The sequence below is a fragment of the Larus michahellis genome, chromosome 7 (genome assembly GCF_964199755.1).
Source record: "Larus michahellis chromosome 7, bLarMic1.1, whole genome shotgun sequence".
In the NCBI taxonomy this organism is placed as follows: domain Eukaryota; kingdom Metazoa; phylum Chordata; class Aves; order Charadriiformes; family Laridae; genus Larus; species Larus michahellis.
The window spans coordinates 54881955-54894905 of record NC_133902.1 but is presented as its reverse complement, the minus strand read 5'-3'; the positions used below and the strand labels follow the sequence as shown (position 1 = coordinate 54894905).

Sequence of the window (12951 nt, the reverse complement as noted above, 5' to 3'; positions counted from 1 at the left end):
TAATATCAGTGAATTTTAAGTAATGATTTGAAGATAGTCATAATACTTCATTAAGTCTATCTCTAGAATTTTGGCAAAGATTAATTCCTTGAAAGTATATTCTGCTTAAGAACATGTCATGGCTATCATAGTGGAAGATTAATCTTTTATTATAAAATATATCTTCATTAAGGTAAGAGAAAGGCAGGAAAACTGATTAGCGCTGTAAATATTTGTATGTATAAAAGATTAAAAAACAGATTAAGAGCTGTCCTGGAAGCAATGTCAGTTTACTCTGGGATCTGGTTAGCTTGCTTGATGGTGTTTTTCATTAGCTTTCATTCTACTGCTGTGTTATAATATATAAAATCAATGATCATTTCAAGATAATAATGAATATGGACACTTTTTTGAAATACTTGTGATTGCATAAACTGCATATATATAATACAGACAGCTTTGCTTCCTTGTGTCAGTGCAATTCTGTCTTTTCAGTGTAGGATATTTGGGACATTGACCACCACAGAAAATGGCGAAAGCTTTTCAATCTAATTGACACCATTCCCTATTTAAGTTTTCCAGGTGATTTTGCACTGGTAAAATTATGTTGTGTTTGAAACTGCACTCACGGTAGATGAAGGTTCACTTCCTGCTTTTCTTCTCCAAAAGTGAAGGCAGTCTCACATTTGCCTTGTGAGACGTTGCAGAAATGTATTTTTTTCCATTGGTCTGGTTTCACTGTGTTTTATTCCACTGTCATTCTGTGAGGACGACGGCACCCTTCCCATTAAAAGAAGACGAAAATAGCAAACGGAAAGCATTACACTAATCTTAAGCAAATATTTGTTTTAAAGGAAATTGAAATCTACTACTATATTATGGCAGAGAGTAGAGTTATGGTTAGGGGAGAGTTGCTACATTGTGTGGACAACTGCACGGAATTGGAGGTGGTTTTATATTGAACCACGTCATGGGCGATACAGAGTAAAAGACAGCCTGTAGCAGATTTGACACTGAAGGTTTATTAAAGAACCAAGAAGATTAGAGTTTTACCCGAATTGATTATCTCACACGCTTACTTCCTTGCTTCCCCCACAAAGTCATCATCAGTCTCGATTTCTTACTGAGAAGATTGCTGCCAAACTGGGACGGTTGGGCACCAAGTTGTGTTAGTTCATGCTGTGCAACAGTTTCCAGTTATCGGTCTCAGGCATCACCAGTTACTCAAGGGCATCCACCAGCATTGCTGTCAACAGATCCAAACGTTTCCAGGATCTCCAGTCTCCTGTCCCAGTCTGATTTTCTCTACCTAAATAGTTTATAGGCAGAAACACTGTGCAAGATCAGCTTCCTTAACTCATGGTTCTGCCTGTTGTGTCTTTATTAACTGGAGAATAAATGCCAGTTCTGAACATGCCACTTCTGTTCAGTCTAGGTGTTATCAAAATTTAGAAGTAGCCCCTACTGGTTGTAACTAGCAAGTTACAAGTTTATGCTTGAGAGTTGAAAAATTGTTTGGGACAGGAGCACACACAGACACATACCTGCATTGACAATCTTGGTTATTTTTCACCTATTAAAATCCCTGGCTTGGGTGATTCGAACTTAATACCTGTATGTTTTCTAAAGATCATAACTCCTTTCTCAATCAAGAGATGTCTTGCATCTCTGAACAATGATGGTCAGCACAAAAGTGGAATTTTTTTTCCCCCTTTTAAGGAGTGAAGGTAATGATCTGGACCCTGGTTTGATAAAACTGAAATCATGTAAGAAGTTTCATCTGCTGTAGTTTTGTCTAAAAGCTGATCCTTTATCTGACATAATCTGGGAATGTATTGGGTATACTTCCTAGAAAGATTTTTGTGTCTCAAAGCCATGCTTATAAAGTCAGATGTTGAAACATTGCTCCTATGGAAGGCTGTTGGAGTAGACAGTAAAGAGCAAGAGATGAAGAAAAGCAGGAAAAAAAAAAAAGTTAAAACATTTTAGTATAATTTGATATATTTAACAGATTATGAGGATATGTCCTGCCTGCGTGCAGTTCTGTTCCGTGTAGGAATGATTAGGATTGATGTTTTTTGGAAAATTAGACTGTCAACGCTGATGTGGATGATGCTTCAGAGTATAAGTACAAGTTGGTTTCTTTCTGCTCATCTAAGAGGAAAGTACTATTAATAGAAAAGCATAATAAAAAAGAATATCTGTGTATTGTTACTGAAGGTTTTTTCTAAAGTGTGCTTCCAGTCTGATTTCCTGTGTTTATTGTCTCTTTTCTCCAAGGGAGATGCATTAGCAAAGCGTGGCTATGTGATGGCGATATTGATTGTGAGGATCAGTCTGATGAGGATAATTGCGAGGGCTATATGTGTGGACCACCAAAATACCCTTGTGCTAATGATACCTCCATCTGCCTACAGCCTGAGAAGCTCTGCAATGGGAGAAGAGATTGTCCTGATGGATCTGATGAAGGCGATCTTTGTGGTACTACTTTCAGACACATTTTCCTGATTATTCTTCATATTGTCTGTCACAATACTTACTATTGAAAAAACAGTTCTGATGTTAATCTGCCTGAAACTTTGTCACAGTGTAGCCTATATGAGGATTTTTACTTAATTTAAAACATACTGGGTTGTGCTTTAAGTATTAGTTTTCTTCAAATAAGGGAAAACATAGTTCCTTAGGTAAGTTTTTAATTTCCTAATGACTTAAAACTCTCCTGGAGGTAAACAATTTAAAAGGCTCTGGTATATATTAAAGGGTTTAAGCTAATTTGCAGTTCTCTCCAACTACAGAAGCTTGAGTTGGTAAAATCCTGGCTGTAGCTGTGTAGGAGTTTGTGACGAAATGCATTGGGATGACTAGGAGGAGTTAACATGTCTCCCTGATGCTGGTGTTGAAAGGATTTCAGGGCATGTCAGATAATGTAGGTTATCTCAGCAAAATTATATTCAGTAAAAAATGTACAAAAGTAGTTTTATAAATCTAACAGAAATATAACAGATAACCTAATTGAATTATTCTAAAATATATGCAAAGATAAAATGAATAGATTTTAAAAGAGCTTATAATACTATAGCAGTAGTGGTGTACTATAGTGATGGTTTAGGGATAAAAGTGAAACATGGTTTGTAGGAAAAACTTAAGTAATTTTATAATTCTTTTTTATTATATCAACAACTTGCCGCTCCTCACTGACCTTGCTTTGCATAAAATATTTTACAATCTCCAGCATTGCTACAAAGCATTTGGAGATGTTTGCAAGGTTTTTCACCCTCTAGGATCTATCTTTACTAGGAGCCCCTGCGCTGGGCTAAGCGCAGCTGCTCAGCACAGGAGGCAGAGTTCACTGGCTGGGCAACAGCTGCTGCAGGATGTGGCAAAGAGATCTTCACGCTGTCCCGCTCTCTTGGTCCGCGGACTACTGTGAGAGGGGATCTTAAATTCACTGCTCCTCTGGAATATGTTAAGATTATGTTGTAGCCATAAGTCCTCTGAGAGCTACATATGGATCCCATGCTGGCTAGATTCCAGGGGAAAGAAATTATAGCATAAGGTCATTTATATTATTTCTATGCCATTTCGGTGCCCATTATGACACCTATATCCTGTTGAATACTGTACAGGGCCAAGCTTGGGTTTTCACGGTTATTTTCTAGATGCTGTGTTATTGGTCAGCAGGTATCTCAGCAGTTATTAAGTATTTATTTTTAGTATTATTTAGTATTTATTTATTATTTAGTTTTTTAGTATTTTTTTTTAGTATTTACTTTTAAAGCATACCTAAGCATAAACTGAAGGGCAAAATGTGGGATGCTGAGCAACACATTTGCATGTTAGACACATTAAGGAGCTTCATTCTTTCTGTGATGATAAAAAAAGCCCTGAAAAACCAAACCTGAAATCTGAACTGTTAGAAGGCCTTTTTTTTCCCTTTTTTTTTGAGTGGGAAGGAAATAGTTCTATGGAAAACTGTTGTATTTCTTACTTTCATCACAAGTGAGCAAGGCTTTCAGAGACTTCTTAGAATCAAACAAAATAACTACAGACACAAGTAGATTAAAAAATCAAAGTGAAGCCTAGTTTCCAGTGCAACAACAGACCAGTTTGGCCCTCCCATTGATTCCCTGGATATCAATAGTACTATGAGGTAAGGAGTAGTTCTATGCTTTTTTGCTCCAGAGGTCACAAAATTTCTCACAGACACAATTATCATGCTTTTAACACAGATGCTTTAAAGGTTTCACAAATCACCTTCAATTCATTTAGCAGAGCTTTGCAAATCATCAGTTACCTGCAGAATATAACGTGAGAGCACCAACACAGAGAATACAGAAGTACTGTCCACTAGCTGTTTTGGAAAAGGAGGAGAAAAAAATCCCGATATTTACTACATATTTGTACATGTTTCTTTGACAAGTTACTTGTGATGCAGACCTGTAGGACATAAGAGTTGGAGCCTTGTCCCTGAAAGGTCAAGTGGCTGGAAGCAAGGGGGAAGTACTTGGGAAAGTATGCTTTCCCCAATGCACAGAGCATCCCAAATGATGCTCTGTGCATCAGTTTTTGATCACCATTGAAGATGGTTGAGCTATAATGGTCTTTGAACTGACTGTATGGACACTCTTTAATTATTAATGAATTAATAATATGCACGAAAGTCTGAAAATGTACATGCATTGTACATCTGCTATGCTGAAATCTTGAAAGGTTGCAGTAAAGCTACCACGCTGGATACTTACAAATTAGATAATTTAAAAATTAAATATAGAAAGCTGTTTAAAAAATTTAAAATTCAGCTTGCGTTTCTTGAGTAGCCTTTTATGCATTTTGGTTGACGTGGTGACTTTAAGAATATACAATATAACTGACAGCCCTTACAGACCTTAATGGGTTTTTTCCATGTTATTTCAGATGAATGTTCACTCAACAATGGTGGATGTAGCCATCAATGTTCTGTGGTTCCTGGAGGAAGAATTGTGTGCTCCTGCCCTGCAGGATTCAGTCTCAGTATAGACAACAAAACTTGTGAGATTATGGATTACTGTACCAAGCACCTGAAGTGTAGCCAAGTATGTGAACAGCATAAAAATACTGTCAAGTGCTCATGTTACGAAGGCTGGAAGCTCAGTAAGGATGGAGAAAATTGCATTAGTACTGGTAAGTTGAAATTCCGTCAATTTTCCATATTCCAGGTGTTAATAGCTGTTATATCCATTTAGTGAGAGGTTATTTCCTTCCTTTATTTTTTAATAAGAAATGTAGGCTTGGGTTATCCAAGTGTGGGGCTGATGGCAATCTGAAGAACTCACTAAAACTGTCCCTATCCTTGATGCAGGATGAAGGGGTATTGCAATGTTAGTTCCTTGCTTATAAGACTTTCTAAGAATTTTAATACCAAATAATGTCTAAGTTGTTTGAAGTTTTATACAGTTTTCATGTATGTTTAATATGCGCGAAGATATATATGCAAGCGTGTGTATCTATATATGGAATATGAGGGAGGGATTTTCTACGAACTTTGAAGAAACGGATCAATCTGTGACATCATGGTATTGGTCAGTTTTACTTGACGGTTCAGAAGTTTAATTTTGCAACTACGTGCACACACACGTAGTCAATTATCTACTGCCTGTTAGCATTCACAATTTAAGCTAATTTTTCACGTGTGACATTCTGTTACTTTTTTTGGCATCAGTAAGTCCGTTCAGCTCACTAATCAAGAAGAAAACGGACATAAGCCAAAATAGGAGAGAGGAACGCATTCCCCTCATTGCTCAGCACCGATATGGACTGAAGCACGATTTAGAAAACACGGGTCTTTTCAAGTGCAGTGTGAATGTGTGTATAAACACAAACATGTATGTGCAGTATAGACTGGCATCACATCTTTACCTCCTGTGTAGGGATTTAAAAATATCATTGATTTTGCTGTCTTCATTTTCAAAATTTCCGTTTAAGATTCTTTGATATTTTTATTCTTTATTATCATTATTCATTGATGTTATCTTATCAATTCTGAATAGAAATATCTCCCAACTTATTTGGATATTTCCTAATTCAATAGATATCATGATTAAGATATTCTTGATTTATTCCAGATACTCAGCATTTCCTCAGACAAATCACATGAAAAAACTCTGAATCAGTAAGCTAGAAATAAAAGCCCAAGTTTCCTATTCCTACTCACCTGAAATAATTTAGTAGTTAGTAGGCAACTTAATGGTCCATATTTCAGAAAAGGCAAATTCTGCTTTGACAATGTTTGAGCTAATTTACAAAACATTTTAGAACTTTGTTAGAGTAGTAATGAAGCCCATAATTTACTTATGGCCAAAATATCTATTGCATGTAATAAAAATAATGTTTCTTTTTGGGAAACAATGAATAATTAAAATTTAGTTTTATGTCATGGATGTTCTCTTAAATTACACATCTTGCCTTTGAGCTATTCTTTCAATTCATTAAGAATGTGGTTTGCATTAATCAGACTGGAATAACTGTTGTTATAATTTCCAGAATGGTCTTCCAATTGAGTCTTTGTGTCTCCATAATTGTTACTATCACATGTAAATAGTTACTACTTCAGCATGAGATCAGGAATCTATGCTGTTCAGTCATTACTGAGCTATGCTGATAGTCTCTCAAATCATCCTTCACTGGCATATTGCTGTGGTTCTGTATGTCTGAACCTTATTTTATTGCTGTTAAAATTCTTATTTTATGGCACTGCTTTAGTCTTATTCTCATTGACTTTTGATTAATCTGATTTGTTTTATTATGGACATTTCCAGTAATTCAAAAAGTGCATTCTTACTGGATTACAGAAATGAAAGGATTAAAAGCATTTAAAAAACGTTAGTAATGTAGCGGAGGAAAGCTCGAAAGAAGCTTTAAATTAAAGCAGATAGAAAAGTCTGGTATTTGGAAGGGAGAAAACCCCAAAGTGAAATATAGTCACTTGTACTGAAAAGTAAGGAAAGTGAGACTAGACTTTCTCAGGTTTTCTTAAGCGTGTGAGATAGTTCGGCTTAATGTTTACTGATGTTGGTGAGAAGCTGAAGTTACAAATTGATTTTTACAGACTTTAGCAAAGAATGTAGTATTTAATATATGATCTGAGACCAGTGATGTCAGCTGGTATAAAGAAAAAATGATACCTTTCTTTAAAAACTGTAAAGATACTATCCTAATACCATCAGAGCTGCAACAAAATTATTCCGTATTAAATATGACATATGCTTTTATAGCCACTAATACTCTTGACCCCTTTCAGTTTATTTCATTTGAAAGGCATGATAAATACTCTGAAGGACAGGTCCTCCGATACTTTAGTTATTGACTATGTGAACAGCATTTTAGTAAAGTGAGCACAATTTTGGTCTCATTTGTGAATCTGTTAGCCTCAAAATGTCCATACCATTTATGTCTCTCTGCATGAGATCTTAAATGAACATAAAATAAAGAAAAAAAGCTTTCAAGTACTATTACAAGTAGAGTTCAAAGTGATCTTACGAAGATAAACAGTCCGCCAAATGCCAAACTACTTCTTCAATAATACCGGTTGGTATAAAGTAATTCTTAGAAGAGCCATAGTGATTTAAAGTGCCTTGAACCGGGAGTAGATGTCTATTATATTAGAGCAGTAACTAATAATCATTTTTCCAGGAGAAAAAAAATGACTCAGAGGAGAATGATTACCTTGCCCTTACATACATTTTTTTTTTTTTTTTTTTTTTTGCTATCTAAAATAGCACTTTCCTATATGCAGTCAAACATTTCACTAGCAGGCAGCAATACCCTGTAAAGTTGGTATGCAACACTTCGCTTTTTCAAAATATTGTAAAAACATTTACTTGAGTGTCCGTCAGAAATCTAATGGGAATATGAATACTGAAGATGCAGTAATGTTTGGGATTTATTTTTTTTTTGTATGATGTGTTTGTCAGAGGAATCAAACAGCGTGTTTTTCAGAAGAGTCTAATGAATTACGAGAGAAATATAATGGAATGGAATAATACAGAAATAAATTGCTTGAATTAAGCAGTTCTTTTCTTTATAGTTTCTCTTTCAATGTTTCTTTCAATGTTTTTTCTCTTAGTTTTCCCTTACTTCTGCTTATGTTTTCTTCATTTTTTGAGGGTTTTAAGTGTTGAAGTGTTTTTCTCCTTCAGAGTTTCTTCACTTTCCTTATCTCTTGTTTTCATCTAGTTTTCTTGTTGCTGTTCTGGCACGTGTACTGTTACATTGCTGACTGCCCAAAGACTAAATGTTTCATTCACATTTAAATTTGTATTGATTGAACTAGAAGTATCTATAGAGCTCCATTAGTCAGATAGAAAGTCAATATAAATTATATATTTTCATACTCTTCTTCCTAGTTTCTGTTGGAACACATTTCAAAATAAGTTGTGCTGATACATTGCACTTGAACTCTTTTAGATGATAATAAGCATACAGAAAAAAAACCTGTTCTTGAAAGGTATTTAAATTCCATGTTTATGTTCAGCCTTTCAGAATTTGGTGTAATAAAAGTTAGATGAATTCAGAAACACTTAGCTTAGTATAGATTTAGTTAAAAATGACTGTCAACCTTTTCTAAGCTGTGGGAACTCTGCTATGTGACTCGATACGTGTATTCGGGAAAAAAGCATGATGTATCTGTATGTTTGATCTGTCTTAGCTGGGTTTAAATTCAGTTTTGTTAGACTTTCCAGATAGCTTTCAATACTAAAATGGGGGTTGGGTGGTCCAGTCCTCTCTGAGCAATGTCAAACATTTAATGATTATTTCTTTTTTGGACTCTTTATGAAGTTATCATTTTCCTTTGAGGTAAATTTCATAAAAGCCCAGTGTAGGTTGCTTGCTGTGTGACTGCTGTTACGCTAAGCTTCCATTAGCGTTTTTCCCAAGAAAGAATTTTAAATTAAAACCACTGGAGAAGGTGAAGCATTATTCTTTCTATACGATCTTTTTCGAGGGCATTGTTTAGGCAGTTTTCTTCTATCAGAATTTTTTCTTACAACTGTTAAAGCAGTTCATGCCTTATGTTTATATCATATATTTTATACACTTACCTATATAGTGAAAAAGCTTGGTGCCTTCATGAAATCAGAAGGTACAGAAATGTATGATTTTTCTCTAATAAATTGTTAACAATTACTTTTCTTTTAAAAAAGTTTTAAAGAATGGAATCGATAACCATTATATTGAATTGAGTTAAAGTGAGATTTTATGAAAATACTCTTAATCAGTTGGTAAAATAAAAAGTGTTTGTGCTCAATTTCCAGAAAAGGAATCAAGGTGGGAAAATATCAAATTTTTGTTTTATACGGTGATGGAAGCATTACTGTAAATAAAATTGATTCGATTCAGTCTGAAAATTCTAAGTCACTATAATATAGTACATTTTATACAGTCATTGAATGATAAGTTCATGATAAGGAAGGAAGATCAAAGGCTATCTAATACTGCCGTTGTTTATCTGCTTCCATAGATCTTCAAGACCCCTTCAGTGGTGAACTCCAAGTTTCCCAGGGGTGAGATGTTTCAGTGCCTCATTCTCCTGAAAAGCTTTTTTCTAGTCTTTTTGAGTCTTCCTACTCCAGTTTAAGCCCTTAATCCTTGGCCTACTTCTTATTTATATAGAAAACAATGGGTTTCCCATTTTCAATTCATCAGACTTTTATGTCTTTGGAGAATTTTATGTGCTTCCACTTATCATCTTATTCTGTTGTTTTTTAAACTGCGCAATTCCACTTTGCTCATTCTTTCCTTGTAGGCCATACTTTCTAGACCTCTTACAACACTTCCTGATTTCCTCTTGCATTCCTGTAGTTGATTCACATCCTTCTTTATGAGCTGTGCTCAGAACAGGGTACAGTATTGTAGACTGCCTTCACCAAAGCTTAGAGGAGGGAGTGGAAGGGTTATGTCGTATTTATTTCAAGTGCAAACCTAATTTTCTAGATTCTTTCCAACAGATGTGATATCCCATCAGTTGTATACTCAATTTTATGCAGCTTATTATCCTTGAAACGTGGTACTTGGTACACATACAATAATACAATTCTAGACTCCAGTCATCCAGGCTACAGTGATTGATTGCTACGTTAGGTGAAGCGGAGTGGTGGCTGGACTCTGGCTCACAACTCAGCAGCCAGGCAATAATTACTGCTATCCGTTTGGTAATATTTAAATAGCCTTATCGTAGAGGAACCTATGTAAAACTGCTTTCTGTCTGCTTTCTGAATTCTTTCCAGAGAAATTTTGCAGTGCAATGCGTTGTCTTGTTTGTTGCATTATCAATCATCGTTTTGTTTTATGTAGTATCACATCTGTGACTTGACTGTATATCAGCCACAGTAACCAAGGATCTGAATTTACATCTTTGCATTAAGGGGGGGAGTAAGAAAGGTGGGGGGGGGGGGGGAAAGCAGCATATGACCTGCTTATTTAAACCAAAATGTCCAAATAAAGAAAATGGCGTTACTTTGCCTACACATATTTCTTACCCATTTCTTCTTGTTGATTTACATTCATAAGTATTATACCTTAAATTTGTCAAGATCCCATTGAACTCTAACCCTTTTCATCAGTGTACTTGAGAATTTGCACTGTAAGTTACGTGGCTTAAGCTAGACTTCCTCTACTTTGAATGAAAAAGTCCCTTCCAACATAGCACAGATTTATTAGATTTCTTTTTTCCGTTGTGGTTCCTAATTACTGAGAAACATAGAAGAAGCTACTGGCGACGTTCATCATGTATGTTCTTATGCATTGGAGTTGCCCAAAAAACAGTATGTGAGTAGCTTGTGGTCTCCTGCGTAATAGCTGCCAATTTATCAGAAATTGGGAAGTGCCATTAAAGCGTTTCTCAGGTTCGGATAACTGGTACTTGTGAAATAGCTACAAATGTCAGTGATCCTGTTCTTTGTTAAATTATTTAACTACTGCAGAGCTTTGAAAAATTGGCTTTGCAGAAAGTAATTCATTGCTTTAACAAATAGGAGGATCATTTGGAAAGTCCAAGCCAGATTATAAACAAGTACTTCAAGAGCAGAAACATAGCTCTACTGAGGTACCTGCTTAATTTAAATCATCACAGATAAAGTAATCTGTATGTGCAATGGTTATCGGGAGAAGACCATGAAATTAAACTCTTCAAAAAGAGGTGTATAAGCATCTTTCTATTTGGTGATAAATTGGGTGACATTTTCTTTGAATATTTTAGAAGAACAATGCAATATTGCCTATTGCCATAAACTGCCAATAATCTGTCTTCTATATAAAATGGAGGTTTAATTGCATAGAAAACAATACCCCCAGTATCATTTGTATTTCACTCCAGGAGGAAGAATTGAGGGGAGGAGGAGAAGATTGATGTGAAAAACTTTCTGTATTAAAGTGGATATGCTGAGTTGATTCAACAGTTAAAGAATGCATTTTTTGTCTTTCTAGTTTGCTTTTGGTCAAACAGCTACTTGTTTGAAATTTTTTTCCTAATCTAATATATGCAAGAACGATAATAAAAAAATCAATTTTGTAGTATGGTTGACATATGTAGAGAGCATTTAGAGATATTTATGTATAATTTACTATAAACTCCCAGGCACAAATAATCTAGCATTCATTGAATAGCAAAGGAAAGAGAATTTTAGGAGTAGTTGTATTTGTGATGGGGTGTATCAATAATCATATAAAATGTTCATTTCCTTGCTTAGTAGTCTAGGGTGAGGGTTGTTGTTTTTTTTTTTTAAGAAATTCAATTGAAAACAAAGGTATGTTAAATATATTTTAGTAAATTGTTTCAATTAACTGGCATTTGAAACAATGTATAATTTTGATGGATTAATTTTTTCTGAAACTTTTGAGAAAACAGATTCTGATTTTGTTAATATGTGACTTTTTAAAGCTTTAATTATGGACTCCTTGTTGATAGAGCTACAAAACACAGTTCAGTTAGTTGAGTTTGATATTCTAGAATTTGATATCTGTAGTTGGGATCAAAGATAATGCTAGAAGGGAAAAATGAGAAGTCTGTGGGACTAAAAATGCATTTGAAAGACTCCTTATCAGAAGATGAATTGTTCTAATCATCTGTTTCTCCTCATAAAGTATTCTCTTGGTCTTATTCTACTTGTCGTTTATATCAATATGTAACAATATCTTTTTCATTATTTTGAAATGTATAATCTTCTGCTTCCAGATCCGTTTGAGGCTTTCATAATTTTTTCCATTCGACATGAGATCAGAAAAATCGATCTTCACAAACGTGACTACAGCCTCTTAGTTCCTGGTTTAAGAAATACAATAGCACTTGATTTTCATTTCAGTCAGAGTTTACTGTACTGGACTGATGTGGTAGAGGACAAAATTTACAGAGGCAAGCTCTCTGATACTGGAGGTATGAATTTAATCTATAATTTCTTAACAGTAAGAACAACTGCCATTACAGGATAGGCTATAGGCTATAGGAGGAAGAAAATGGCAAATGAAAAGGGCTGATATTTCTTCCTGGTCCAATGAGTGCAGTATTCTTTTTTGGTTTGGTTTGTTGTTTTTTTTCATTTTTTTGTAGTTTACCTTCACCTTATTAAAAAGTATAAGAGTCTATAAGACATCTGATAAATTATCTCCTCTCACTAGGTGAAAGACTTTGCTTCAAAATTGTATTGCGTTCAGCGAGACTTGTACTTTGCCCTGATGACATAATTATGGCCTATACTTCAATATAATCTCATAATACGTACAAAACTGTTCTAAAACCTGTTCTTTGTTGAAGTGTATAATCAGCTGGTTTCATTCCTGCATGAGCTAACAGGCATAAGCATGTTTAACTTGCTTCTGTAAAAATTCACATATGCGTTCGCGCGTATGTTCTCCGACACATTTGGTTTTTTGTTTCCTTGGTTTTTTTCTTCTCCTTAGTAGATGGCATTTGTGGGTATTTTTATATCCACAGACCCAGAC

The 12951-nt window shown here is 35.0% G+C and overlaps 1 protein-coding gene across 11 annotated transcripts in view; it reads left to right on the top strand.

The window, feature by feature from the left end:
• Positions 1-12951, top strand: part of LRP1B (LDL receptor related protein 1B) — a 743839-nt gene that overhangs the window by 494527 nt on the left and 236361 nt on the right. For all 11 annotated transcript variants that reach the window (XM_074595863.1, XM_074595857.1, XM_074595859.1 and 8 more), the window contains 3 exons: positions 2260-2460; positions 4894-5139; positions 12188-12385. In XM_074595863.1, coding sequence (XP_074451964.1) covers positions 2260-2460; positions 4894-5139; positions 12188-12385 — 645 coding nt within the window. The remainder of the gene's footprint in view (positions 1-2259; positions 2461-4893; positions 5140-12187; positions 12386-12951) is intronic.